The 27,627-nt window shown below is 33.5% G+C and overlaps 4 protein-coding genes across 4 annotated transcripts in view; 2 read left to right on the top strand and 2 right to left on the bottom strand.

Annotated features, from left to right (window-relative positions):
* The first annotated feature begins 270 nt into the window (after positions 1-270).
* On the top strand, positions 271-4,363 carry LOC125830909 (WRKY transcription factor 72A). The gene is made up of 5 exons (XM_049510098.1): positions 271-431; positions 913-996; positions 2,695-3,204; positions 3,326-3,439; positions 3,559-4,363. Exons 1-5 carry the CDS (start codon positions 321-323, stop codon positions 4,330-4,332), a joined length of 1,593 nt encoding a protein of 530 aa, XP_049366055.1. The 5' UTR covers positions 271-320; the 3' UTR covers positions 4,333-4,363.
* A 3,851-nt stretch (positions 4,364-8,214) lies between these two features.
* On the top strand, positions 8,215-13,805 carry LOC125830934 (ubiquitin-conjugating enzyme E2 2-like). Its single transcript, XM_049510123.1, has 6 exons — positions 8,215-8,427; positions 8,886-9,019; positions 9,173-9,198; positions 10,082-10,171; positions 10,260-10,348; positions 13,315-13,805. The coding sequence occupies exons 2-6, from the start codon at positions 8,895-8,897 to the stop codon at positions 13,441-13,443; spliced, it is 459 nt and encodes a 152-aa protein (XP_049366080.1). The 5' UTR covers positions 8,215-8,427; positions 8,886-8,894; the 3' UTR covers positions 13,444-13,805.
* Positions 13,806-14,568: 763 nt separating this feature from the next.
* Positions 14,569-17,344, bottom strand: LOC125830916 (uncharacterized). The gene is made up of 6 exons (XM_049510105.1): positions 17,271-17,344; positions 17,042-17,162; positions 15,907-16,264; positions 15,193-15,679; positions 15,054-15,109; positions 14,569-14,783 (listed from the first exon to the last, which is right to left on the bottom strand). Exons 1-6 carry the CDS (start codon positions 17,305-17,307, stop codon positions 14,760-14,762), a joined length of 1,083 nt encoding a protein of 360 aa, XP_049366062.1. The 5' UTR covers positions 17,308-17,344; the 3' UTR covers positions 14,569-14,759.
* A 937-nt stretch (positions 17,345-18,281) lies between these two features.
* The window catches only part of LOC125830903 (ABC transporter A family member 2), a 151,322-nt gene continuing 141,976 nt past the window's right edge, over positions 18,282-27,627 (bottom strand). Inside the window, exons 2-17 of the mRNA XM_049510084.1 lie at positions 25,391-25,761; positions 22,868-23,099; positions 22,581-22,750; positions 22,306-22,491; positions 22,083-22,178; positions 21,804-22,004; positions 21,121-21,280; positions 20,812-21,038; positions 20,305-20,422; positions 20,152-20,228; positions 19,940-20,029; positions 19,675-19,818; positions 19,271-19,573; positions 19,106-19,186; positions 18,793-18,966; positions 18,282-18,678 (exon numbers count right to left, since the gene is read on the bottom strand). Coding sequence (XP_049366041.1) covers positions 18,415-18,678; positions 18,793-18,966; positions 19,106-19,186; positions 19,271-19,573; positions 19,675-19,818; positions 19,940-20,029; positions 20,152-20,228; positions 20,305-20,422; positions 20,812-21,038; positions 21,121-21,280; positions 21,804-22,004; positions 22,083-22,178; positions 22,306-22,491; positions 22,581-22,750; positions 22,868-23,099; positions 25,391-25,759 — 2,892 coding nt within the window. The 5' untranslated portion in view covers positions 25,760-25,761 and the 3' untranslated portion in view covers positions 18,282-18,414. The remainder of the gene's footprint in view (positions 18,679-18,792; positions 18,967-19,105; positions 19,187-19,270; positions 19,574-19,674; positions 19,819-19,939; positions 20,030-20,151; positions 20,229-20,304; positions 20,423-20,811; positions 21,039-21,120; positions 21,281-21,803; positions 22,005-22,082; positions 22,179-22,305; positions 22,492-22,580; positions 22,751-22,867; positions 23,100-25,390; positions 25,762-27,627) is intronic.

The following is a 27,627-nucleotide window of genomic DNA, read 5'->3' as shown; positions in this document are numbered from 1 at the left end:
GACCCTTACGGAGTAAAATCCTCTTTCTATCATTTATATAAATTATTAAAAACTTAAAAACGTTGAAGATTTCTTCTTCAACCATTTTAAAAATGTTTTTCCTATATTAGAAAAGAAAAAACTAATATTCCTAAGTTGTGTGCAACTGGGCCATTGACATTTTTTTGTTTTGTCTGTGGTGTTTGAAATTTAATTATTTTGGACAAGTCAAATACTGTTGGCTTAGCCTTATAAATGAGACCATAAAATTGCTTTTTCAGATATAGCTAAAGGTAGAAGTACTCACAGAAAATAGAGAAGAGAAAGATATAAGTTTGTGTATGCATATGGAGGCTGTTTTCAGAAAATCAATTCATGGAGGTGTAGTCAAACAGGACATAAAGATTAAAGCTGGTGAGGAAGGTTTTGTCGAAGATATTAATGATCTTAAGGTAATCATTTAATTTCATTCAATAATTCTCTAGATATTTTGCTATTTGTGATTTGGATTTTGATGATTTCAACAAGACAATGAATATAGAATTACTAGTGCATATATAGTACATTTATGAGTTATAGAAAAAATGTTTGCATGGTTCTGAAATTATGTTGAAACTATTAAATGTTAGCTCGAAAGGGAAACGATAAAATTTCAGGGATATATATAATTTAAATCTATATTTTGCATGAGAATTGGAAACAACTTCAAACAGGTCTATCACTTGATACCTAGACATCAATTGGAAAAGATTCAAAACACTAACTATACATATATATTTATATAATATCTTTTGAATGACCTGATAGTGTAAAACAGATGATGTATAATTTATAAAACTTAAAAGGCAAGATTAAAATAAGCTTAGTGCTCTAAATTAAATCAGTTAACATCCTATTAGATCTCACAAGATGATCTATTATGCTTCAATTCAGGTTGGAAAGGAAAGAAAATCAGTACATAATGAGGAGGATAATTCGAACTCCTCTCAGCAAAAGGATCTCACCGGGGACAAAGAGGTATAATTATCTCCTTGAATCTTATCGATTTTCTTGAGTTTGATCTGTTCATGATATTTGACTTATATGTATGATTAGTTTCTATGTAATTTGTGTGACTTGTTAAATTTTATAACACTAGTTATTTATAAATAGCTTGCAGGAGGGTAATTAATTATATCCAGCCAGATCTCTTTAAATTTTAACTATTAGTGCAAAATCTTCATATAATATGGAAGCAGAGGAAGATGATCTAGAGTACAAACATATGATGAGTTCGTTAAAATCAAATAGTTTTTGCATATATTATAAGAAATTCACGTATTTGATTGTGACCTGCTTTATATTTTATTGTATTGACGTAATTGAAAGAATCATGAAAAAGACGAATATTAACTTGAGATAGCTAGCTAATTATAAAAACTCATAAATATCAAATCTTAAAGCTACTTCTTAGGAATTATAGAAGATTGGTGCCTTCCGCATCAAGACATGTTCATATATACTACTCCCTCCGTCCCACAATAGTTGTCCACTATACTATTTTGAGATGTCCAACAAGACTTGTCTACTTTATTAAATAAATGGATAATTGTACACTTAGTTCCTAATTTACTCTTATCATTAATTATAGTTATTTTTCTATTACATTTTTCAGTATATTATATTTATTATATTCAAATTGTGATATAGTAAAATTTCTCTTCTATTTATAATTTCTTAAAAAAATATGTTAAATTGATAGTGTACAAATATTGTTACATCGAAGAGGTAATTGTCATGAGAACGTTGAAACAATAGAATGTGGGGAGTTGATGAAAATGTGTAACGTAAGGTAATTGGAGGATCCAAATCACATGTAGGATAAGTCAAACCAAAAATGTTTTTGTCAGGAACATTTAAAGTCATACTAACCGCGGCAGAGTTGTCAAATACTACTATTAATTTTCAGTATTCAATTTCAAAATCTTTGACCACACCAATTAAAGTACTAGGGCATAGTCATCCTTTACTCATGATCACAACCGACCTGTTTTGACTTTTGGGTATATAACCTATGTACTTTCTCTGTCAAGATTTGACTTGATAAACCTATTAATATATCGAGTATATTATTTTATTCCTATTAATTGATAGAATTTCAAATATATTTACTTACTATTTTTCAAAGATATTAATTTAATGTTAATAAATTAAAGGTATATAGTCCTTTATTAATTTGTCAAAAATAACAAATAAAAAGAGAAATTAAATTAGAAAATATTTGACAAGTGAATAGAAACATTGGATGTAATTTTGTTGTATATATAATTGTTTTTCCTTATAATTTACCACTTGATTATTTTATCTCTATGTTAAGACTAATAATCACAAAAAAAAACATGTTTATCCTAATTGTTCATTTTGCGAAGATTGTGGGTTATTAACTAGCTAACACTCAACCCAATAATCAAAGAAAATAGAAAAGAAAAAATAATACAAGAATTTAACGAGGTTTAATTAAGCCAGTACATTTTTTCTTATTCATAGTTGAGAACTTATGTTGCTATTACTGCCCCGAGGACTAAGTTTGACCGAACTTCATTAAATTCTTATGTTTTTTTCTCTATTTATTATGATGATTGCGTGCTAGTTAACTCATGATCTTTTAATCAAATTCTCATTTCGCGTAAATCAAAAATAATTCATCTGATTTTTATTTTTGCCTAATATTTGTAGGATGATCAGCTGGAATCAGCCAAAGCCGATATGGAAGAAGTAATGGAAGAAAATCAAAGGCTAAAGAAACACTTAGATAGAATTATGAAGGATTATCGGAACCTTCAGATGCAATTCCACGAAGTTGCTCAAAGAGATGCTGAAAAACCTAATAATGTTAAACATGACGAAGCTGAATTTGTGTCCCTTAGCCTAGGAAGGACTTCAAGTGACACAAAAAAAGAGTTATCCAAATTAATTTTGAGCAAAAAAGAGAATGATGAGAAGGAAGAAGATAACCTAACCCTAGCATTGGATTGCAAGTTTCAATCGTCTACGAAATCTTCACCATCAAATCTCAGTCCAGAGAATAGTTTAGGAGAAGTTAAGGACGACGAAAAAGGAGCTGATCAAACTTGGCCACCTCACAAAGTTCTTAAGACGATGAGGAATGAAGAAGAGGATATGGTGCAACAAAACCCTACTAAAAGAGCAAAGGTTTCTGTCAGAGTTAGATGTGACACCCCAACGGTAAGGATAGTTAATAATTTATGTGACGTTCTTTCCTTTTTTAACTAGTTTAAAAAAACATTGAACATAAGCAATATATTGTGTTAGTAATAAACTTTATGTTTTATTTTCTGATCATCAGATGAACGATGGATGTCAATGGAGAAAATATGGACAAAAAATTGCAAAAGGGAACCCATGTCCTAGAGCTTACTATCGTTGCACGGTGGCACCAAATTGCCCCGTAAGAAAACAGGTACAGTAATATAATCATTTGTGTTTGATACGATGAAAAGTCATTTTTTAAAATAAAATAAAGTAATTTATGAATAATCATAATGCGTCTTAATTTAAAAAACCTTGTTCTTTTTTCAGGTTCAAAGATGCATTCAGGACATGTCTATCTTGATCACAACATATGAAGGAACACATAACCATCCACTTCCTCATTCAGCCACATCAATGGCTTTCACCACTTCAGCAGCCGCTTCTATGCTATTATCCGGTTCATCCAGCTCCGGATCGGGCCCCACAACCTCTGCCACAACCACCGCGCTCAACTATTACCTATCTGATAACTCAAAACCAAACCCATTTTATAACCTTCCAAATTCATCCATTTCTTCATCATCACATTCTCAGTACCCTACAATCACTCTCGATTTAACATCAAACTCGTCCCCTTCCTCATTTCCCGGCCAACATCACAGAACAATCGCGAATAGTAATAATTATCACTCGCGATATAATAATAATAATAATAATTCGTCCACGAATATTCTCAATTTCAGTTCCTTTGAATCTAATCATCTTCTTCCCATGTCTTGGAATAACGGAAATAACCAAACCTATCACAAGAACCAAGATATCCATTACCAGTCTTATCTACAAAACAATATTAAAAGTGCGACGTCTGCACAAACTTTATTACCACAAGATACAATTGCAGCTGCAACAAAAGCAATAACATCAGACCCGAAGTTTCAATCTGCATTGGCTGTTGCTCTTACATCTATCATTGGCTCACGCGGCGGAAATCATCATATTGACGAAAAATCTGGGCAGAATTTGAAGGTTACTGAGCCATTTCCAGTGCTTTGTAGCTTCCCATCCATCTCCCCTGGTGATCACAAAGATTACACACTATGATTCATTTTAATTTCTTTAGTTAGAGTTTTTGCTTGTACCTACAAGTAAGAAACTGGTATCAGCATTGTTAATCAGGTTGTATTTTTTTAATGATTTGGAGATATGAAGTCCAAAATGTAGATATTTTAGTTTTTAGTAAATTAATTGACAATTCGTTCTGCTGAAGTCTCTTACATTTAGTTAGCAATTACATTGTACTAAGAATTAAAATGCCTAAAATATTGATTGACTATAGTGTACTGAGGGGACACAAATGATGAAATTAATAACGACAGAGGAAAAAATAACTTTATTTTAACAACAAAGACATAATCATTTTAATAAAATAAAGTTGAAAGATACTTTTGACCTTTTTCCTTTAATTACTTATGATTTTTATGATTGAAATTTGAATTTGTCCACAAGAAGTGATCGACTGGACATCTCTTTATCCCTTTTCTCAAACCGGTGACTTTCGATGGGATTAAAGTAGTAATAAAACAATACATATGGAATTGCGTGTACGATATAAGTATTTTAAAGATAAAAGTAATTAAAAACATACTTCCTCAGTTCACATTAACTTGTCCTCATATTAAAAATAAATACTCTCTCCGTAATATTTTATGTGACACTTTTCGGATTTTGAGATTCAAATAAATTTATTTTTTATCATAAGTTTTTCATAGATCTTTTAAACATTTTGAATTATCAATTATTGTGACTTATAATATTTTTTACTTAGTTTACAAATATATAAATTTTATTTTTAAAAAAAATTAAAGATTTCATGCGCAAATTTTCGATCAAATTTAAATTGTTTGATTCTCAAAAAAAAAAATCAAATAAATTGAGACTGAGGAAGTATTTATTTTACTTTTTAAATTTAGAAAATCAAAGATAATTAGAAATGTTCTTATGAATTGAAGTATCATTGTGATACTTCAGATTTCAAAGAGAAAATCATAATACTAATTGTGCCTTAATTCAAAGCAAATTATGATCGATTAAATGAATTTCTATTTCTTTATTTATTTCATACTATATTATTACTGTATATCATCATCACACATGAAGAAGTTTTTAAAACAATAAAAGATCGATGATGACATATCTAGAAAGGATTGCGCTAACCAAAGCTTTGACTAAGAAAGTGAGAGTTGGCGTCAATCTCGATGTTTTGCTCTGATTAGCTTTTGTAGCATTTTCTAATTTCTTTGTTTTCATTTTTTGTAGATATGAGTAAGGTCGAGGTTACAATTGGTTAATTAGGTAATTAAAAATTAATGTGCATTGTCATGAAAAATCATTTACGACATTGAGGATACTCCCTCCATCCACTTTAATTGTCATGGTTTTTTTAGACTCAAATAATAAGAGCTTTGATTGATATTTTATGATATATTTTTTATCATATAATTATTATGCAAAAAATTATAATTTATAATATTTTTCGTATAGTTTTAAAATATTTAAATTTTTTGTGTAAAATATCAAATTAATATAATCAAATTTAATTTTAAAAATTAAACAAATAAACTTTTGAAAAGCACAATATGATAACTAAAAATGGACAGAGGGAGTATATACTTAAGGAATTCCATGTACTTATACTCTATCTTTCATATTTGCTAGCCTCTTCCCATAGTCGTAGTATATATAGCTTAATAATGTTCAACTTCAGTTCATTACCAAAACAATCATTTATGTATTAAAATTTAAAGAATTGGTTTTGTAATTGTTTATTAATTCTTTTTGTTACTTTGACAATTCTGTACGTCTTGGTATCATTTTGGGTCTCATTTGTCATTATGCACTTTAATTTGTAGCTTTGTACTTGTCTAGTTTGGCTAGCTAATAAATATGGCTTTTAGTTTTAGAAGATTTTAGAAGTGGAAAACCTTAACCAATTATTGAAAAATCTACCATAGAATATTTATCCAATAAACATCACAATATATCATTATTCAATATGAACTAAAGAAAAGATCTTGCTTACTATGGCACTGTGCTTTATTTGACTACGTCTAAAAATTTGTTTTAATATCTATATAAAAGTCCCTTATTGTTTTTCCCATGTCAACGAAAAGTATAATTGTCTTCGAAAGAGAATTGGGAATATATTCCAATATTGAAAATGTTGATTTATTTTTTAAAGGAGTCAACATATATAATTGAAGAAAAGTATTAGCTAGACCTGAATAAATCATATAATGTCCAAGATTGAACGCTATAAACTTATGTGATTTGCAATTCAAATCCACAATTTATATTATGAAATTACTAAATCTGCACCTGTAACATATGGTACTAATTACTACTCATATTAACTTGATATAATAATAAGGGAAAAGGGCTTGATATATCCCTCAACTTTGGTATTTGGAGCTGATATGCCTCTTGTTATGAAAGTGGCTCATATATACTCCTACCGTTATAAAATGAGCTTACATATACCCTTCATTTAACGGAAGTGAAAAAATTAGTTTAAAATTTATATTTTTGACTTTTAATTTTCTTTAAAATTATTTAGGGGTATATATGATTCTTCTAGCAAAGTTCAAGGTATATTTTAATCTTTTTCATACATAAATTATTTTTTGACTTCTTCGATTTTAATTATTTGAGTTTCTTATTTTATTTTATTTTTTTCTTTCATTCCTTAGTGTAAAGAAAAAAATTTAAAACTATTTTTTTGTGGCTATATTATAATTTAAAACTATTTTTTGTGGCTATATTATAATTTTAAACTTTTTTTTTTTGTCTATATTGTAATTTAATTTTTGGATTTGAAGAAACAAATTTGGTCATCTATAATAAATTTTACAGAATATTAGTGAAACATAAATAAATTTGACCATAAAAAAAAAGTTAAAAAAAATATGTTTGAGGAGGATTAAATATACTCATATGGGATTATATATATATATATTTTTATTTTATTTTAATTTATTTTTTAAAAAAAATTTATTTTTTTAAAAAATAAAATAAAAATTAAACTAATATTTTTTTTCATTTCTGTTAGAGGAAAATGGTATATGTGAGTCATTTGTATATAAGTAGGGGTATAAATGAGCCACTTTCACAACGAGAGATATATCAGCTCTAAATGACAAAGTTGAGGGGTATATCAAACCCTTTTCCCTATTAATAATAACTTTCATGAATTTTTGTTTTAATCTCGGTGGCATATTCTTATCCGACAAAATATCAGATGTGAGCTTCCATTTCATCCACCTTATCACCAATCTCCTTAGCTATTAATTTCCTTAGATTATTGAGTCAAGATATACTTGAAATTTCCTCCCTTAGAGATAACTTGTGTATCAATCCTAACTGCCACATCTTCCTTGTAAGTCAGTACATCACTAAATTTGCACTCAAATACTCTGTCTTAATCCTACTCAATCTGAACCCTTTAAACTTCAAGGTTTGTCTCTAAATCTTCAGCCTTCATTGCGTGTCTCGTCAATCAATATTCAATACTATATCATTTACAAATAACATATCCCTTAAATATGTCACTTCAGTTTACCCATCTCCAATGTAATAGTTAGTAACTTGCTTCCAATAAGACTCAAACAAACATACAAGAATGAGAATTGTTTTTCACTAATTGGATATAAGCAATTCTAAAACATTAATTAAAAAAAAAAAAGGAAAAGAGTGGGTCATAAGACATATATATGATCCAAATATAAGTAAAATACCTAAAGTGTACATTTCAGAATCCATTAAGGACCTCTTGTGTAAATAATAAACTTTCTCAATTTTTTTCTAGTGGTGTTTCTAGTATTTGGCAGTAGTATTGTCTATTGTTAATGACGTGAAAGAAGATGCCCTTCTGGAATTTTCCATGACCAATAATAATAAAGGGATAAAGATTAACGCCTAAAATGCAAGTTGCGTTTGGGGATCGGGGTAGGGGGTGGGGTATGTAGGGGCTGGGTGCTGTAAAGCAAATGCAAAGAAGTGCTGAATTGTGATTCCCAATTCTACTTCCTAATTATTCTTCTCTGCTCTCTTCGATTCACCTGCTCCAGAGGTAGCAAACGTCGAACTCCATAGCTGAAGCAGAACCCTAGCTCACGCCTTCTCTTTGATTTTCGCTGTTAGGTAAGTTTATGAATTGAATTGAATTTCTTCTTGATGGAACATCGTTTCTGTTTTTTTTTTTTGTGTAGTGTTTTGGAATTATCTGTGGATCTTACGAATTCTAGAAAAAAAAGCGTTTGAATTTCACTTTTCTTCTGTTCGTATTCATCATGACAAGCTGCATCGCAAAATAAGGATGAATTAGTGTTTGTTACTCTTTGGAAGGATTTTTACCTGTTACTTTCTTAGTGAATATCGTCATAATTAGTCCGTTTCAGTTTTCATAGTGTAGTATGCTGGATTTTGAGCTGATTAATATAGGATCGATTTGATTAAACAGGCAGGGAATACTCATTAATATCGTTATTTTGCTTGATGTTTTACTTTCAGTGATGCTCCTCTTTGTTATCTACAAACAAAGAAAGTGATGCTTCCTATTAACTGTTTGGTTGTGTTGATTTTGTCATGATAATGTGCAGGCAGTTAAAATGTCAACTCCTTCAAGGAAGAGACTGATGAGGGATTTCAAGAGGTTACAACAGGACCCTCCTGCGGGTATTAGTGGTGCTCCTCAAGACAATAACATTATGCTTTGGAACGCCGTTATATTTGGGTGAGTTTTGTAATTGAAGTTCATGAAATATGTGCTTTGAATTTAGTTATAGTACTTGTCTGTTGGTACATCTATTTGGCATGTTTTTTACTAGATATAACTAAACTAATTTCTCTTTTTTTTAAAATTGTTTTTTCTGGGTGCGGAATGCAGTCCTGATGATACTTCTTGGGATGGAGGTGAGTTTGCCTTGCATTTAGACATTGGCTTTAAAGAATGCCAAAGCACAGTAGTTTGACATATGATGTCAGCTTGCTAATTGTCTGGTCTAGTTTTATGTGTGGTTGTCTATGCAGAGTATGATGTTTCAATTTTCTAAGCCTGTTTTTTTTCTTGTCATATGATTTGTTATTTATATCTCATGCCCCCTCTGTCCACTCCACACGCTATAATAAAAAGAGGAATTTAAAGGAAAAGAGGATGAGAAAAACAAGTGCAGTTGTAAGTTTTTAAATCATTCAACAGGGGATGTACCCCTTGCGCATGGTATTTATGATCATATTTTTGTGCTGTGATGGCAATCATTTGTTTCTTTGATCTCGCAATCCAAGTTTTCCTGTTCATACCATTATGATTCTCCACCTAATTATCTGTCATCATTCTATTGCTTAATGCCAAAAGCAAGTTAGTCAGTGAATTAAGTGCACAGTGATCTTCTATACTCTTCTGCAATAGGTTCGCATTTTGTCAAACTCTATGAACTTTTGGTGGTTTAGCTGTGTGGCACAACTGGGCTGCTCTATCTGATTAGCTTTCAGAAATGTCTATCATGTCATGCCTAATCTTGTAACAAAAGGATCTTGTTTTGCTATTGGTTGAACCAAAAATGTCCTCTAGTGGAATTCTCGTGTGGTTACACTTTTTTATGGACCGACCAAGGAATGTGTTATGCATTTGAAGCAATTTGATTTTGTGCTATTGCTTTTGGCACATTTGCTATTTGCTCCATAGAAGAAGAGTAAACATACATTCTGCACCTCTGAGTGAATTATGAGTTGATATCTTCTTTCCTGATATGTATTTGCTACTTTGTTCTGTCACAATACCCTTTGAAAACATCAGGTACGTTTAAATTGACGCTTCAATTCAATGAGGATTATCCCAACAAGCCACCAACAGTGCGATTTGTTTCTCGCATGTTTCATCCAAATAGTAAGTTGGAGGTGTAGTTGTGGTTTTCCATTCATTAGAGAACAAAAAAATGAATTCTAATCTGGAATTTGCTTTTCCACTTTTTTAGTTTATGCAGATGGAAGTATATGTTTGGATATCCTGCAAAACCAGTGGAGTCCAATATATGATGTTGCAGCTATACTTACATCCATTCAGGTATGGAGCTCAGACTTAGTTTCAGAGTCCACAATAAAGAACATCTTAGGAAAAAAGACCAGTTTATTGTTTGTTTCCTTGAGTTTTACTTTTACTCTTATAGATGCAGTGGAAAGATCCTTATAATAGTAGTTAAATTGTGATTAGTTGGTGTTGTAAGCAGTAGATACAGGTATGAATTCTATAAGGGTGGCTTTTCCTTGTGATAGCTTCCTTTTTGTAAAAAATAAATAAATCTACTCCTTATATTATGATAGCTGGATTACTCACTTGTATGCTACTTTGCAATTCATGCTTGGATATTTCAATGTGAATTCATTAATTCTAAATGAGAAAGTATAGAAGAATTATGAAGAAGTGATTCCAAATTCATTGTTTGCGGAGGGTTTTTAAGGATTCGGTTGTCAAGCATTTCTCCCAAAATTTAGTACGATTCCTAGAATGTCTAGAAAGGGTTCTCTTTGACAATCTGGAAACTGGAAATAGGATTATTGTAAAGCTGTTAACTTTAGCCAAAGTCAAACAACATCAGGACTTTTATCTAGAGGATGGTCTGAAATACTTCTGTTTGAATTATGACATTCTCTCAGAAGACTGCTCTCAAGGAGAAGGAACTTTTTAAAATACCTTCTTTGGTCAACACAACACAGTTAACCTAACTGATCCTTTCGTATCTATTCTCTTTGGTGATTCATTTTATTTGAGGGTAAGTTTATTTTCCAAACAGTAAACAAAATTTCAAATCGTCCCACAGGCCACAAGTATAAACATTATTATTATTTGGATAAATTTCTTGAAAAAAGCTGGCTGATTATAATTACTAATTAAAAAATGGGGCTAAAGAGCCCTGTTTGGCATTCAGCTTCAACTTCAAAATATTATTTACAAATCATTACCTATTTCATAATTTGGGCCTTTATTTCAACTTCATCTTGAAATAGGGAATTTGAAGTTGAAAAACTGGTTTGAGTAGCTTTTCAAGTGAAATAATGGTTTTCATTCACAAAACTTTAATTTTCCAGTTAACTTTCTCAAAAAAAAAACTTTAATTTTATTTCCTGGGGAAATTTATGTCCAAACGTAAATACTTCTAAATGTTCCTTTTCAGCTTCAACCAAATATTATCCAAATGCCTACATAGCTTTTCTAGTTTCTTCAGAAAATTGTTACTGTATGTTTTGAGGGAAAGTCTATTTGTTTAGTTCCTACTTCCTAGGCAGGCATTTGCTCTTGGGTGACTTCATTGAGGAGCACTATTCCTAAGTGCAGGTTCAGTGATTCATTCGAAATTCTTCTCGTGGAATTTGCTTCCCAGATTCAACTCCTTGATTGGTTTAATGGTAGTTGTACATATCGAACCCTCTTTATGTCCTCCAGTATCAATGAGCTATTGAGTAAACCAGTTTTCATTTAGCAATAATTATCATCTTTTATCAAGTGATCTTATTCAAGGCACCTTGAAAGTGTCATGAGGTAGAAACAAATAGATGCCGTGGTAGCTAGAAATAAAATCCTTGCTTTATGCTTTCATGGAATAAATTAGCCCCAATATAATAGGACGTCAACATTTGCAGAGTAATATTAGTAAACAGGATAAACTCATTTCCTAATGAGTCCAGGTTTAGGAATTGCCAGACACTTCATTTGATGAACAAAAAGGAAGCTCTGATTACTCTGCAAACCAATATCCTAACGAGTCAACTTGAACTTCCCTCTGATATTTCCTTTCCTCATTTTCTACACAAACCGAGTAAGAAAGAACTCGGATAAATCTCCCTCCCCCCTCTCTCTTTCTCTCTCACCAAAGCATAAGGAAGACTTTAAAATATATTGTCTGTTTCTTGTTGTTAGAACATTTAGGATGATAAGTTTAAAGGTCATTAGACTTGTATATTTTTTGAACTTTTAATGTAAAGAAACTTAAATACAAGATTTAATTTTTTTTTTTTAAAAACTTTAATACAAGATGTAGAGTCTCTAGTTAATCTCAGAGGGTCTCTTCTTATTGGTACAAGACCAGATTTTTGGCTTCTAATTTTTAAGTTTCTCTTTTGGATGTCTTGTAACTAGAGCCTATATCTCTCAGCGCTACCTTGTGCTCAGACCTGTTCTTTTCGGTTAATAATGAAATCCTGCTACCATTTCAAAAAAAATAAAAATTGGTTGAATGGAAGAATTTAGTCTTAATCTTGTGAATTATACACCATTGAATTTTCTCCAAGAAACATGTGCCATTTGGGTGACCTGAGTAGCTAAAATAGGACTTCCTTGTGGAAAAAGGAGTGTTTATATTTGTACTACTTTTTTTTTTTGGTGTGTAATTTCTTGAGAGTGTTTCTTGTAATTGAAATTCCTATAATCTCTACAATCTACATCATAGACGAACCAACAGATATGGACTTGTTATTATGAGGGAGATATGTTTGAGCAATAACTCCTAACTAGCACCTGCTGATGAATGCAATGTTCAAGCACTTGTGTTGATTATTTAGTGTATAGCATGAGGAGGGAGCATCAGATTAGAAACTCATCTTATTTATTATCAGTATCACTACTCTATCTCCTTGTATACTGCTGTTTCCTAGGTTGTCCTCCTTTGTGAAAATAGACAAGACAGATATTCAATTAAAAAAATTTAGGTGGGGGATAGGATAGGTTATGGCGGTTGATTGGCTGGATAATGTATGGTTACTGCAGTGTGTGCGCGAGAAGGTGATGTTATAGTAGAAGGGTATTGCTCCAACAGTCCAACCCTCTGTTTCCCTCTTGGTTGTACAAGTAATAATTTGTTGAGTAAGGGAGGGAGGTGAAAATGATGCTCCTCAAATGGTGAGTTAGGAGAGATACAATTGTAGTTGCTTTTTACCCCTGGAGACTTTCATGCAGACTAGCATCATACGCCTTCAGAAGAGAACTTTAGACTTCTTGTTTGCACAAATGATTATGACTTTATCTTATTCTTGCAGTCACTGCTGTGTGATCCAAACCCTAATTCTCCTGCAAACTCGGAAGCTGCTCGGATGTTTAGTGAGAATAAGAGGGAGTACAACCGGAGAGTTAGAGAAATTGTGGAGCAGAGCTGGACTGCAGACTGATACCACAAATATAGAGGTTATTGCAACCTCAATCATGAGCTTTGGGGGCTCATCTGTGTAATGGTTCCAGACACCTTAGTCCGGAATTGTAATTTTAGTGGAGCACATTCATACTGATCCCAGTATTGTTGCTCTATGCTACTCCCCTCAATTGTTGTTCACCGCTTGTCAAGCTCCTGTAGATTATGTCTTCTGGTATTGGATTTGTTTAGATTGTGCTAGTTGCTTTTCCAACAAAGATGGTTTTCAGATACTTCCATTAACTTTCAAGTTTGGATTTAACTTGTAACCCTCGCAAACCTACTGTATGATCATATATTTAAATTGAAAAGAAGCAACAGCTTTTCATTTGCTTTTGGATCTATTGCTATCAACTTCGTTTTAGTTATTTAATTAGCAGATCCCTTTTCTTACTGATCGGTTATTGATCTCATTAAGTCTATCAGCGAAACAGTTAAAGCTAGGTTTACATAATGCTAAACAACACTTTCCGCATATTTTGTTCTAAACATGCCGAAATCATCTCTATGAAAATGTCACCTTTTACAGGGATAAAAGGGCAAATGAGTTGAAGTGACAGGAAGCCGTATAATAGATGAAATCTAACAACTATGGAAATGAAGTGAAATTATTGTTGTTACATAGTTTCCAGTTCCACCTGGACTTTATCGTCTAGTATATTGAGAGTTTCTAATCTTAAAATTTCCACGTTACTAAACTTTTGGTAGTCGACAACGTTAATCATACTGAAGACGGAAAGTTAATGTTGGCACTTAACAGTTAATGTTGCACAGAACAATCGCATTGCACTTCATCACTTCCTATAGTTCAAATGGACAAAAATATGCTAGATAACAAAGCGCTAACAGGAGTGACTACGCAGAACGACCAAGGGGGCCGTATATGAACAAGCAAACGACACAAAATGACCAGGGTCTCCGCTGATCTAAAATTTTGGGCAGATAAATCACTATTATATCCAATATAACTACTGCAATATACTTGCAATTCTCACTGTGCATATCAGATGATGAAAAACCAGCAAGTAGCAATATTCATGTAAATACTTCACTGCATAGAACTGAAGCATGATAAAAACACTTCCAGTATGATATCGTAAAACCAAATGCCCAAAAGTCTTGGGTCAAACTAGAACCAAACAAGGAAAACATGACTCTTTCACATGCACACCCCAGATTGACACTTCCACTCGCCCCTTCTATGATCTATACAAGGAAGAACTTCCTGCTTATGAACACCAAAACAAATAACCATAACAGAAGTCTGTTCAACATTCTTTGATTCCATAAATGCATTTAAACTTCCAACTGCGGAGCATCCTGCAAATAGTGATAGCAAAGTTAACTATTAGTATTATATGACATGCTTACAATTGCAAAAAAATAAAAAATAAAAAATAAATAGCAGTTAATCCTTAGTCAAGAAGCCATGTTTGACATAAAAGAGGAAGTTCTAAGAGAGTATGGTGTCTTCAGGTGATTAGTTGATCAGACAAGACAAAAATACAATAGTTCACTAGTAAAAGATTGGAAATTGATCAATGAGAACTTTAAAAAGGCTTTTGAAACTCCCATATTATCTCTTCTTACCATATTCTCTTTGTCTTCTGGAAGGGCTATCTCAGCAGTGCCAGCATTAGCAGGACCTATGATAAAAATAGTTATAAATCTCAGTAACATACACAAACAGCAAGACTTTTAACCAAGAAAGTTACCAACAGATATTTACCTTCTACTCCAGCAGATTTCTTTCCCTGTCTTTTCGCCTTATTCTTATTTGGTTTTTGCTTAGGATTTTCAAGCTTCTTTTTTATGGTACCAGAAACCTCTGTAGATTTTGGAGTTGCAGCAACCTCTGTAGAGTTTGGAGTTGTAGCAATCTTACTTACAGATTTATGGTTCTTCGTTGCAATGTCTTTCCTTGATGAAGTCTCTTTAGTTGGTTCTGCCACTTGCCAAGTTTCAATAGCATCTTTGGTCACGACTTCAGGTTCTGATTTCTCAGTGCCAGCAACAGATGAAGAGCTGTGCACTTCATCATCAGATGAAGGTGTCCCATCTTGAGGTGCATGGGAACAAGTCTCAGATACTTGCAACTGCTCAAAATCGTGAGAAATATTGTAGCTTTCAAACAATTGTTTCACTGGCTCCCCGAGATCTAGAAGGCTATGACGTTGCACATAGGATTTCAGCTCATCCCTCAAACGTTGAAGCGGCTGAAATAAAAAAGACAGAAAAAGATATGAGGTAAGTAGTTTATTTCTATAGCTTAATTCACTATCTACAGGCAGTTTTGAATTTCTCTACAACATTGCAATGGGAAAATAGTGAAATTCATAAACAGCACTAAACTTCTTAATTAGAAAAAAATAAATGAAAAGTAGATATCTGCTGATCTTCAAGGGACACAGTCGGGAGAGTATTTTCATAGATATTATCGTACCTCACAGCCAGCTTCCAAAGCAAGTTTGAAAAACCCAAGAGAAATTGAATGCTTAGCAGCAGATTCAGAGAGCTTAATCTGGGATAGCCAGTAGAGTGCAGAGAATAGACGATTGCTTTCCTTTCCATTTGATGACTTTGCAAGAGCTGAAAGCGGTGTATTAGTTTTCCCCTGGTTGATCACGGATCTCTTTGCCCTAGCCTCCGATATAGGAGTGATAGTGCCTACTGCTCTTGAAGCAGGGCTGGCACTTGACTTAGATTGAATAGACAGCCTTCTTGGAGGTTTAGCAGCAGACTTTTCCTTGCCAAGATCAAGGACACTAATACTCTTACTGACACTTGAGACAGGTTTTCCCCTAAAATGGGAGATGAAAAAAATTAAGCAAGCATGGACATCAGAGGAAACAAATATTTGGCTTAAGTAAGAATAAAATTACTGGGAAAAGTGCACATCCTTAAAGTCACTATGCTTGTGTACATGACAATAGTTTAATTTGTTTAGATTTCTATTTGAAAGGAAAAGTGATACCATTCTCTGCTACTTTACTAAGGCAAGGTTGTCTTTCTCCAAGACCCCATTAATCACAACCAGGAACAACATAACGCTATATAACCTTAACTTTAGAGACTACTTAACATCTGCTTTCGTAAAACAAATTTGATAATAGGGTTTACTTGATTCCAAACCAAAAATTATCGCGCAGATTGAAGAAGCAGTTTTAAGCTCTACTGATCATCTCCTGGTGATTCTATAGTAGTGTGCTGCAGTAGCATGAAAAGGAATTTCACAAGGATATAAGCTAAGAGGAAAACTCTATGTTGGATAAGGTTTGTAGGCCAATTAATCAATAATTGTTCAACATACCACGTCAATATGATTGACCTTCATAACAAAGCAGAACATCATGTATACAAAATTCAGCAATTTCTTTTCCCTTTTCCAAAACCAAAACAAATAGGTATTTCATGGCGAATGGTTCAATGTAGGTTAGCATTTCTAGGGTTGCAAATGATCAGAGAATTCATCCAAACAACGTATACTCATACAACTGCCGTCTTTTGACAGTCTAATCACACTAAATTCGCTACACGCACTAAAAATCAGTGTAGTAACAACAGTAATAGAGACAAACCTTCTAGGAACCGAAGAGTTGGAAGCATCAGTCAGAGGCGGCTTCTCCTCCTTGGGCTTAGTGCCCGATCGCAGTGGATATCGAAGAAGCTTCGTTGCTGATGATGATCGCTTAGCATTAGCTGCGGAAAAAAAAAACCGTCAATCACATTTACACATACAGCGAAACAAACTTATACGCACAATCATAAACGAAAAACACAGAGAAATTAAAAGGCGAAGACAAATACCAGAAACAGAAGATTGATCTTTGCCGGAGACTTCCATTGATAAATTTTAGGTTTTCCAGAGAGAGAGATAGAAAGAAATGATGAGAGTTGTGAAGTTAGGGCTGGGTATATATATTCCCAAGAGATAGCAGTGGTGTTTGGGCGGGAAATTTTACAACTGCTTCAAAATTAAATCTAAAACTTCTGTAGAAACGGCTCTTCGGGTTGGGCCCGTCCAGTGGGCCCAATTAACACGCTCTTATCATATTGGTTTCAAATTTTGAATGCTAACCGTTAATTGCTGAGGTGGCAGCGCATTTACGTTTACAAGTGAGGATTAAGCACTAATTTAAAAGTTAATCCTCAAGCTTACCTATCTTTCCTATATTTCTCCATCAAAGTAAAAAAGAGTGGCATTTATTCGACCATCAAACATATGTTTATCTACTTGACTACCTCCACGAGGTAATTGTAAGGTATGTATACACTTAACCCTTTTCAAATTCCATTTTATGGAATTTTACTGAGCATGTTATTGTTGTTGTGTTTACACAATCAATAAAATACTTTTACATATAAGGAAAAAGATTAAAAAATACACCTCTACTTTCAAATTTAACTTTTGAATCTCCATCTCGTTGTATATCATGGTTTTTTTTTTCTTGAACCACACGTGCCAGCAGTTGTTAATTGCCTGAACAAATATACACTCGTCATTTTTAAGTGTTCTCTTATCTATCTGCTGTACTAATTTAAAAAAAGTAACCACACAGAGGTGAAAAATTAATTACGTAGAAGAATAACGAAACCAAACTAAATGCAAACCTTCCAATTTGGTATATTGTTTGCTACTTAGCCTTAGGTTAAGAAGATTAAAAAAAATAAGAAGAAGATACATGCATTAATTATTTATCAAAAATATTGAAAATAGAAATGTTTTCATTATAAGATTGACAGTAAATGTTACAAATAATTTTGTAGTATACAGATAAATTAATGTTAACCAAAAACGAAGCTATACCATACAAAGAACCAGCCGGAAAAAAATAATGTTCTTGTGACAAACAGATGTCCCAAGTAGCAAACACATTTACAACAATTCACTTATACAAAAAAAAATATTCTGTAAAACCTTTTTTACTGTGATTACTAAGTTCTATTTTTATTACGAACTTGCACCCGTGATCTGTGCAGGATCAATCACAGTTCCTTGAATTTGTTTCCGTTTTCGCAAAAAGCCACTACTAGAAGTGTCTGTTGGAGGATCTCTTAGTTGAACATGAGCTGGTATTGGCATATCTGGTGAGTGACCAGAAATGCAGAGCCTACCAGAATCATCTTGATCCCAATACACTTCTACCATAGTTCCAATTGGATTCTCAGCAGATTCTGTTCCTGGAATTTTCACAAATCTTGCTCCTATAGGTATCTGAATAGTCATACCAACAAATAAAACAGTGTTACTTATTTCACAGGGATTATAATTTTCGCGTGCAATTTCATCATGAAAATTATAGAACCAAGAATATGATAAACAACTTACTTGAAGTGAGAGTCCTGTATTCAAAGTAAGAGTTGCAGAGCTTCCTTCAGCCACATCTTCCAATTCTGCCTGTCTAGCGATGTTCAGAAAAACTTCTTCAAGAGTGGTAAGCCCGAGCTGGATATCTGATATGCCAAATTCCTTGTCTCTATCTTGTAGCTCAGCAAAGAAGTCCTGATTGAGGGTAAAATCCAATGATCACCAAATGAGCTAATAGTCCAAATGTGTGTGTGCATATAATTCCACAATAAAGTAGAAAGACCAGAAATGGTGTTAAACTAATCTAATCTCAAAGTTGCTATAAAGATATTACCGTCAACAGCTTCTCCTTGGCGTGGGGAATAATAAAGGTTAGGAAGGACTTGTTTTCCTCTGTAGGCACCACGTCCAGACGCTGCAGGCATAGTTTGCAAATCAGACCAGTTCCTTTTAGTAGTTTCAGAAAATAAAGGGAAAAAGCAAAAGACATTTGACATACACTTTTAAAGAACTGTTTCACAGCTTCAGGTTGAGATGTACGCAGAGTATCTTCTCTATCAGGAGTCCCATTTGTCCCACCAGAAAAGCTTACATTAGCAATGAAACCAGTTCCAAACCTTGATTTCAATCTTATTGAAGTTCCAATGCAACGAAGTCTACCCTTTGCCATGATACCAATGCGGTCACTTAAGATGTCAGCTTCTTCCATTGAATGTGTGGTCAGGATAATGGCACGCCCTTTTTTTGCATCCTCAATTATGTCCCAGACATGTCTTCTAGTTATTGGATCCATACCAGTAGTCTATGAAGCGTTTTCATGTTTTAGAAAAGAGAATGTCATGATAATTTCTTTTTAGCATAATTCTGATAACTCACGAGAAAACTTTATTTTCCAAAACTTACCGGTTCATCCAAAATGACCAATTTTGGTTCACCAATAAGAGCAATAGCAACACTAAGACGTCTTTTCATTCCTCCACTGTAACTACCAGCTCTCATTCTGGCTGCTTGTGTGAGTTTTACCTCGGCTAATGACTTTTCTACTACCTGTGATTTGATCGAACAATTGGTCAAGCAGGATTTATAATCATTCTATTCTGTGCTGAGCTTGTTCATCAGATCTTTAGACAGGCACAAAAGGCTAGATACAGATTAGGTTTATGCTCACCTCTTTTATTAAACCAAGGGGTAGACCTTTAATGCTGGCAAAAATATGCAGGTGTTCTTGACCGGACAATGCATCCCAAAGAATATCAAACTGTAAAACGACAAAAATGAATGAATTTCTTTTATGGAAACAAAGTATTGCTGGTGTAGAGTCTTAGTCAGTTCCATGAAAAAAATTGAAAATAGGAACATATAAAGATAAAAAATAGTCACCTGGGGACAAACCCCTATCATCGATCGAATGTTTGACATGCCTGCAGAACTTCTTATGGACTCACCATATACTAGTGCTGTTAAAAAGCAGCTTTGTGTTACACATAAGTAATATGCAATGAACACAGAATTTGAGTGACTAAATTATATTACCATCTCCTGCAGTAACAGGTGTAATCCCAGTCAAACAATTAATAGTAGTAGTTTTTCCAGCTCCATTGGGCCCAAGAAGACAAAATAGCTGATCCTTTGCAAGATTCACCCATAAGCCCTGCAGTATTGACTCCAAAGAATGAGATGAAGATGCAGCCAGGGTAGAGGTGTAGGATCTCCAGAGGATTATTAAATATTGATGCTATTTCTTCTAACTTTTTTATCTTTTGAAATGTCGACTTCTCATTTCCCATAGGCTATTCTTACACATGTAAAACATGTACTAAATGAAACTAAACACACATTTTGATTTGAATAAATTGCTAGGGAAATCCAAAGAAGTTGCAAGAGAAACCAAAAAACAAATTTTGAGACAAGTCTCAAACTAGATTCCATGCTTGACTCCTATCTGAACGCGTAAAGTGTTTTCTTTTCTCTACTGATGACTTCTGTTTGCACAGAAAAAACAGCTAATGTTAGCTTCTTATAGACCAATGGATAAAATACCTTGATGGCATGAAATGGAGATTTCCTTTGGCATTTACAACAGCCTATCTTTGTTGTTCCAGGAAATATCTTTACAAGACCATGTAGTTGAACTGCAACATTAGAATCAACTTCACCTTGCGTAACTTGCCGTTTAACAACGTTTTCTTCTTCAAGAACATCTTCGTCATCTGGTATAATACTATCCAAGGCTGGCACTGAACCTGTGCAGCTACAAACACTACCCTCTGAGCACAAAATGAACAGCCTTAAAGTTTTGTCACAGTATGCTCGAAATTCGATATTAAGGTACTGATAAATTTTGGTTACCTTTCACCTTATTTCCACTTTTGCCTGTCCAGTAACCAGGATTCAAGAAGTAGAATGCTGACTTTCTCACACCAGAAATATTCGGGATTGTGTTATCCAAGTAAATAGCCAGAACAAACCACAGAAAGAATGTTGACACGAGCCATATGTAAATCTCGTTCTGTAAAGAGAAACAACAGATAATGGGTGTATGTGAGATGCAAGATGACTGTATGAGACTGAAAGCAATATTGCATTAAGAAAGAACTAACTTCTAGAAAAAATGAGATTTTTCGAGATAGTCTAATAGTTCCTCTTTAATAATTTGCTTAGTTTGAAAAGGAGATGTAAAGGAGATGTGATCCTTAATTGTAAAGGAGATGTGATCCTTGTTTCATGGAATAAGTTTTGTAAAGAAGTACTTCGACCAACCTTTGTAAAGCTTATGAAGATATGTGTGTGTATGTTTTTAAGAAATACTTCGACCAACCCAGAGTCTCTCCTCCCTCCCTCTACAACTCATTAGCTCCACTCTCATTCAAAGTCACAGAGCTATAACAGTGATGAGAAGTGAACAAAAAGTAGCTACTGAAATCATGTACGAACAAACAAAGTCCTTACTCTCAAAGTGCTTCACCTCCATCCCTAGAATCAAGAGAACTGGAAACTAAAAGAGAAGCCCTATTTTGCAATAGGAGTCTTACCATAGTTATTACACACTCTGTATCATTAAAAGCACATTTTGTCCTCCCACTCCAGCTAACACCAGGATCTTCAGGAGTGGCAGTTGCATTAGCAAGTAACTGAAGACCTTGAGCAAGAAGATTTGGTGGGAACAATGACCAGATGATCCTATAGCTCTTGGAGTAGTCCGTGCTATAGGGAAATCCAAATGCTGTTACAAGCTGAAAAATGAGAGACAAGAAATAAGTCATCCCAGTGAGTCAGTAATGGATAGTATCGATTCGAAGATAAGCACTTGCCTGAGTCATGAAACCGATAATAAAGATGAAGAAGCCCATAGTTGTTGTTGAAGATGACTTGCTAATAAAAGCAGACACCATATATGCAAAACCAACCTGCCCACAGGAGCAGAAATTCTATCTCAGTGGACAAAAATATTCAAGTAATATAGCTTCATTAGAAGCTCCAAATGAATGTAGATTGTAATTGGTGAAAGTGTTAAGTTGAATGTTGGAGACGAACCATATTAAGTTGGAAGAGGAAAAAAAGAAGAAACACGACCGCAAAGTTGTTGTTCAAGAAAAAATCAAATTGAAACATCATCCCGAAGAGAACTGTGAGAAGAGAAGAGAGAAGTGTGATGAATCCCTCCCATGTGAACCATGATAACCAGTAAGCAGTATCATAGAGACCCATCATAGTCATTGCCTGTAAGAAAAATGTGACATTCAGAAATTGAAAATCATCCATGAAGTGCAAGAATGGTATTATCTCTTACAAAATGCCAGAAGTGATACCTGCCGAAGTTTGAGTTCCTTTTCAATGATCAAAGCATTGATTTGGAAGACAAATCCAAACATAGCAACAGCCAAGAAAAAGGTAGGTCCAATGGTACGCAAGGCAGAGAAAACCTCAAAAGCCGGATGTGCAAATTCTTTGAGACTGACAACCCAACTGAAATTTGGATCTGAAAATGTACACAATCATAAGATAAAGGTGAGCTTAGGAAAAAAGAGGACTTGATTTAAACCATCATATCCATTTATTGGATCAAATCCAGTAGTAAATATCACATTTATATTACCTCCAATCAGAGATCTCGCAATTTCACGTTCTGCTGCCAGTTGAAGTGGGATTTGGAACGTAAAAGTTGGATCTTCAAAGACTCCTCGATTGGCAACTGAAGTGGAGTTTGTCTGTATACCATAACTGATTACGCTAGCATTCCTTTCAACAAAATGTAGCGCTCCAGGACAACGCATAGGGTTCTTGAAAAGCCAGTCATCCACTTCATCTCGTGTTCTAAATGACAAAACCTGCGGAAAAGAAGTCATGGTATGATAGGTCAATGTTCCAACAAGAATTCAATTCGAAATATTAAACTAAAGAATGAACCAAATTAGAGGAACCATTGCATGAAATAAATTGGTAAACAGGACACTGTCACACTCAAACGACAGGAATCTATCTTTTAATGAAGTTAAAATTGGTGCATCAATTCAGGATTTACCAATGCAATTCTTAAACTAGATTTTATGCTTGTTGTTAATACGCTGAAGGAATCACATCACCTCCATGACGATAGAGAAAGCTAATAGTGAACACTGGACAGATTCTTGGGCTAGAAAACATAAGGAGTAATTGTTCTTTGTTTTAGGGAGGCAAATTGTGAAGAGGATGATTTGGCAAAATGAGTGACTGTACTACTGGAATCAACCATGTTTTTCAAGATAAAGGATCTGCCAAGATAAGTCTGAGGCTGTTCAAGTCGAACAAGATACAGATGATTAACTTCAGAGTTAGGCCAGACAAATCAAATAACCTCAGATTTTCATATGGAAGTTTCACCTCTCTATATTTAGTATCTATCAACTTGAAAAGGACAAGAATCTTCTTATATTCCTTAATTTTTGCTTAGGCAATCCTTTTGTTAAGAATATGTAAAAGAGTGGGAATGTTCACTCTTTTCAAGGGGAATCCCCTTTGCATACTCTCATGCTGTAAAAGCACATTACTAATATTATTCATGCACACCATGTTTTGTGTAAGGGAATGGAAAGGTCCATTTCTCCTATAGGATATAAGACACCGCGTCTCCCTACTTCATATATTTAGTTAATCCCAAATCCTCAACTCACTTTCACATTTTCACACAGATCGGTTCATTCAGGGATTGCATTACTAACTGATGCTCTGTGTGTGGAAAAGTGTGTCTCTCTGGAATAAAAGATTACCCGCACATCTCATTACACCAAGCAGGGGCAGATCCATGACTTGAACTATTTGGGTTTCTTTATTCTAAGACAACTGGCCTCAAGTGCTTGTAACGAATTTAATTTTTGTGCATATTTAATGAATTTCTTAACAAATATATGGGTGTTTATGTCAAAGCTACCAGGTTCTGCCGAAATCATTGTCAGAGCCTACATCGGCCTTGACAGCAATGACCCAAAGAGTCCCCTTGAGACTTAAGAGACTAGCCAATTCTCCTAAACATAAAAAAGCATGAAGTTTCCAAGCATATTAATGTTTAAAAAAAGCTAGTAAAGAGCTGCACTAGACTTATTTCTTGGAGAGGACAACAACATTTATGACAAGCAGTAATCTGAAAATTTATTTTCTGAAATACTACGAATAGTAGAAAGTGAGTTTATTGCTTACAAGCAAGCTGTACTAGCTGATATTACTTGAAACTTTAATTAACAAGATCACGAAAAATAACTTCACTTTGGCCCAAGATTAACAGATTTTTTTCCCTAACAAGAATTTTCAAATAAAGTACTTAAGAAGCATATGAATCAGAGCAGGGAAAAAAACAAGGAAGACACAAATTAGACCACAGAAGCTATAGATGTTATCGCTAACAAAGTGGCACTGTTTGCACAAAAGAAAATCATAGTAGGAAAATTAGACATGAAGAAGCAACCTAGCAGGATAATTGCAAAATTTCTTATCAGGTTTATTTCGTGATTCATACTGTTTAGCATTAACTCCGCCTGTAAGAGCTCATTCACATTGCAGTCCCAAACCTGGATAAAGGAGGAGGCTTCCCCAGGTCAATCGATTCCACCCGTCTGAGCTCGTTCACATTGCTGGTCCCAATCCCAGATAAAGGAGGCTTCCCCAGGTCAATCAAAAACAACTTCTCTACCCCATAAAGGTAGGTAAGGTTGTGTACATCTTGCCCTCCCTAGAGTCCAATTGTGAGATTACATTGGTTTGTTGTTGCTGTTGTTGTACTGTAAGCATTAATTCTTTATTTATTTATTTAGGCAAAAATATCTTTTTTTTTAACATTCGAAAAGGTAATTTCTCCATTGCAGCGATTAAAGTGTTTTCAATAAGTTCAATCGCTCTAACAACACAATTTATCCAACTCCAAGTCATTATACTACTATAAGATTCATATGATAATAAAAAGAAAAAAAAGAGAAACTAACGCGGCAAAAACCTATTGCACTCAAACTCATTTATCCCCAAATTATAATAATTCCGCTAAACAAATCTCAGTTCAATATAAAGGAAAATACAGAGATTAAAAATCAGATCATCAATAAATCAGTCGAGGAAAAAAGTCAACTAGGAATGTGTGTATATATAAATATACCTTGGATGAAGGAATCGACCTGCCAGGATTATTAGCCATAATTCCGTTTACAATCTGACCAATTTTCGGACTCTGAGAGCCACTCCAAACAAAATCATAGCAGGGGAAAGTGATGAAGTTTTTGTCCTCACAAGGCGGAATTGGCGGCGACAGCAGAGGTTCTGGGTCCCGCACATCCTTATAGGATGTGGAAGAAGAGAAGCGAGCTTCGATAGCTCTCTGGATTAGGAATAGAAGGAAGATGAAGAAGAGCGATGCGAAAAGCTGAAGAAATGTGGCCATCTTGTTCCGCCATGAGACTAAATAATTCTTCTTTATTAAGGCTTTGTACTGCTGTTTTAGCAAAGGGAATCCCCTCTGCACTTCCATGGCTTTCTCTCTCTAAATATTCAGTTTTTTGGGTAGTGAAGAAGTTATAGTTGTTGCACTTTATATACAAGAGAAAAATGAAGGCGCGTCTTTTCTAGGTAAATCTGTTATTTCAATTTTTGCCCATTTTGGTTTTTTGCTACTCCAATTGACCCTACATCTTTGATGGTAAAAGTTTACCAGCACATTATCTACCTCAAATTAATTTGATACAAGATCTGTATTAAATCATAAATTTTTAATAAATGTATTTAAAATTAATACATTTTATTTTATTTGATATATAAGATAGCGGGAAGTATTCAACTGATAATTCTTAGAATTTATGTAGTTGTGCCGTTACATATGTGATTGGTGTATTCATATGATTGGTGTAAATACCAAAAATTACCAAGAGCGTGTTTGTATAGACTTATTGCTTACGATTTAATTATAAGTCATTAAATTTAGAAAATTTAACTTATAATTTTTGACTTATTTTTGTTATTATGATTTTTTAAAAAATGATTAACTTTTTTTAATCTTAACCAAAAACTATGAAAGTCAATTCAAATAGGTGTGTTTAGAATGGAGGAAAATGTTTTTTGATAAACATTTTTTAGGGAAATAAGTTACTTAAAAATGAGGGAAATGACATTAATAGAAATAAAAAAAACAAGTTTCATAAATGACATTCTAAATTCATTGTCTCTTTCCAACCTATCAAATCCCTCAACCTCACCTCTTGACCATCCCACCCCCTATCGTCCTGCTCCCCATCTCCTCCCCACTTTTTTCGTAGTGTTTTGCTAGATTACATATAAATGCTTCCAAAAAAATATTTTATTTTTTTGTGATACCAAACACACCAAGTACTAGTTCAGTAGAATATTAGGTTGCAAAGCAAAGTCAAAAATGGAGTAGGGTGGTGAAGATCTCTCCTTGTTGTTTCGTAGAAAATTTCAACAATAATAAGTTATTGGCAAGCAACAGAAACCTCGTGTTTATACTAAGAAAATTTCAATAATGATGATTCACATATCTATAGCCTATCTGTCAAAACATAACTATCTCAGAATTTGTAGCTTTCAGTTATATACTACAGTCTTGATAATATATGAGCTTTGTATTTATTAAAAATAAATTATACCTTCTTAACTGTTATATATTTTAATATTTTCAATATTACTTGTTGAATATATATATATATTTATTAATGTAGAGGTGGATCGAACTCTAGTCAAGAAGGACGTAAAACTTAACAAGTTCCTTTCCGTACGTAGCTCTTATATATTTACTACATTTCTCAATATAAATATGAAATTGCATAAAAGTTATTAAATTTCCGAGAACTTCACCCTACATTCTAAATCTACCCCTGAGCTAACCTAATGATTTGGAACTCGTTGGTCATTCGAATATTGTCAAATGAAACGAACGAATGAAGATTTTAGCATTGTTATGTAAAAATAATTGGCATAATTTTAATTTTCATGGACTTAAGGAATTAACTAATAATATAATCTAATAATGTTTGTACATTATTTTATGTATTGCTTATTAGAAACTTGATTACACATTTTGTATATTGTATTGTTAGAGAAATATAATCACGATTCATGGTTGATCCCAATTTATTTTAGAATTAAGGTGTACTCATTTTACTAATCGTTTTTCAAGTTTTTTTTAAAATGTTGTCTTGAATATTAAAATAAAATATGCATATTATTTATCACTCCTTTTGTTTCAATTTGTTTGTCCTTCGTTTCTTGTTAGTCCCTTTAGAAAAGAATGTTTCTTTTCTCTCTTTTTGCAATTCTTTAATTTTAACTTTTTACCTGATATATTTAAAACCACAAAATTTAAGTGTACTGTTTTGATTTATTTAA

Source organism: Solanum verrucosum, unplaced genomic scaffold (assembly GCF_900185275.1).
Source record: "Solanum verrucosum unplaced genomic scaffold, falcon-dt-bn FXZP01000049.1, whole genome shotgun sequence".
In the NCBI taxonomy this organism is placed as follows: domain Eukaryota; kingdom Viridiplantae; phylum Streptophyta; class Magnoliopsida; order Solanales; family Solanaceae; genus Solanum; species Solanum verrucosum.
This window is presented reverse-complemented; position numbering and strand designations above follow the sequence as displayed.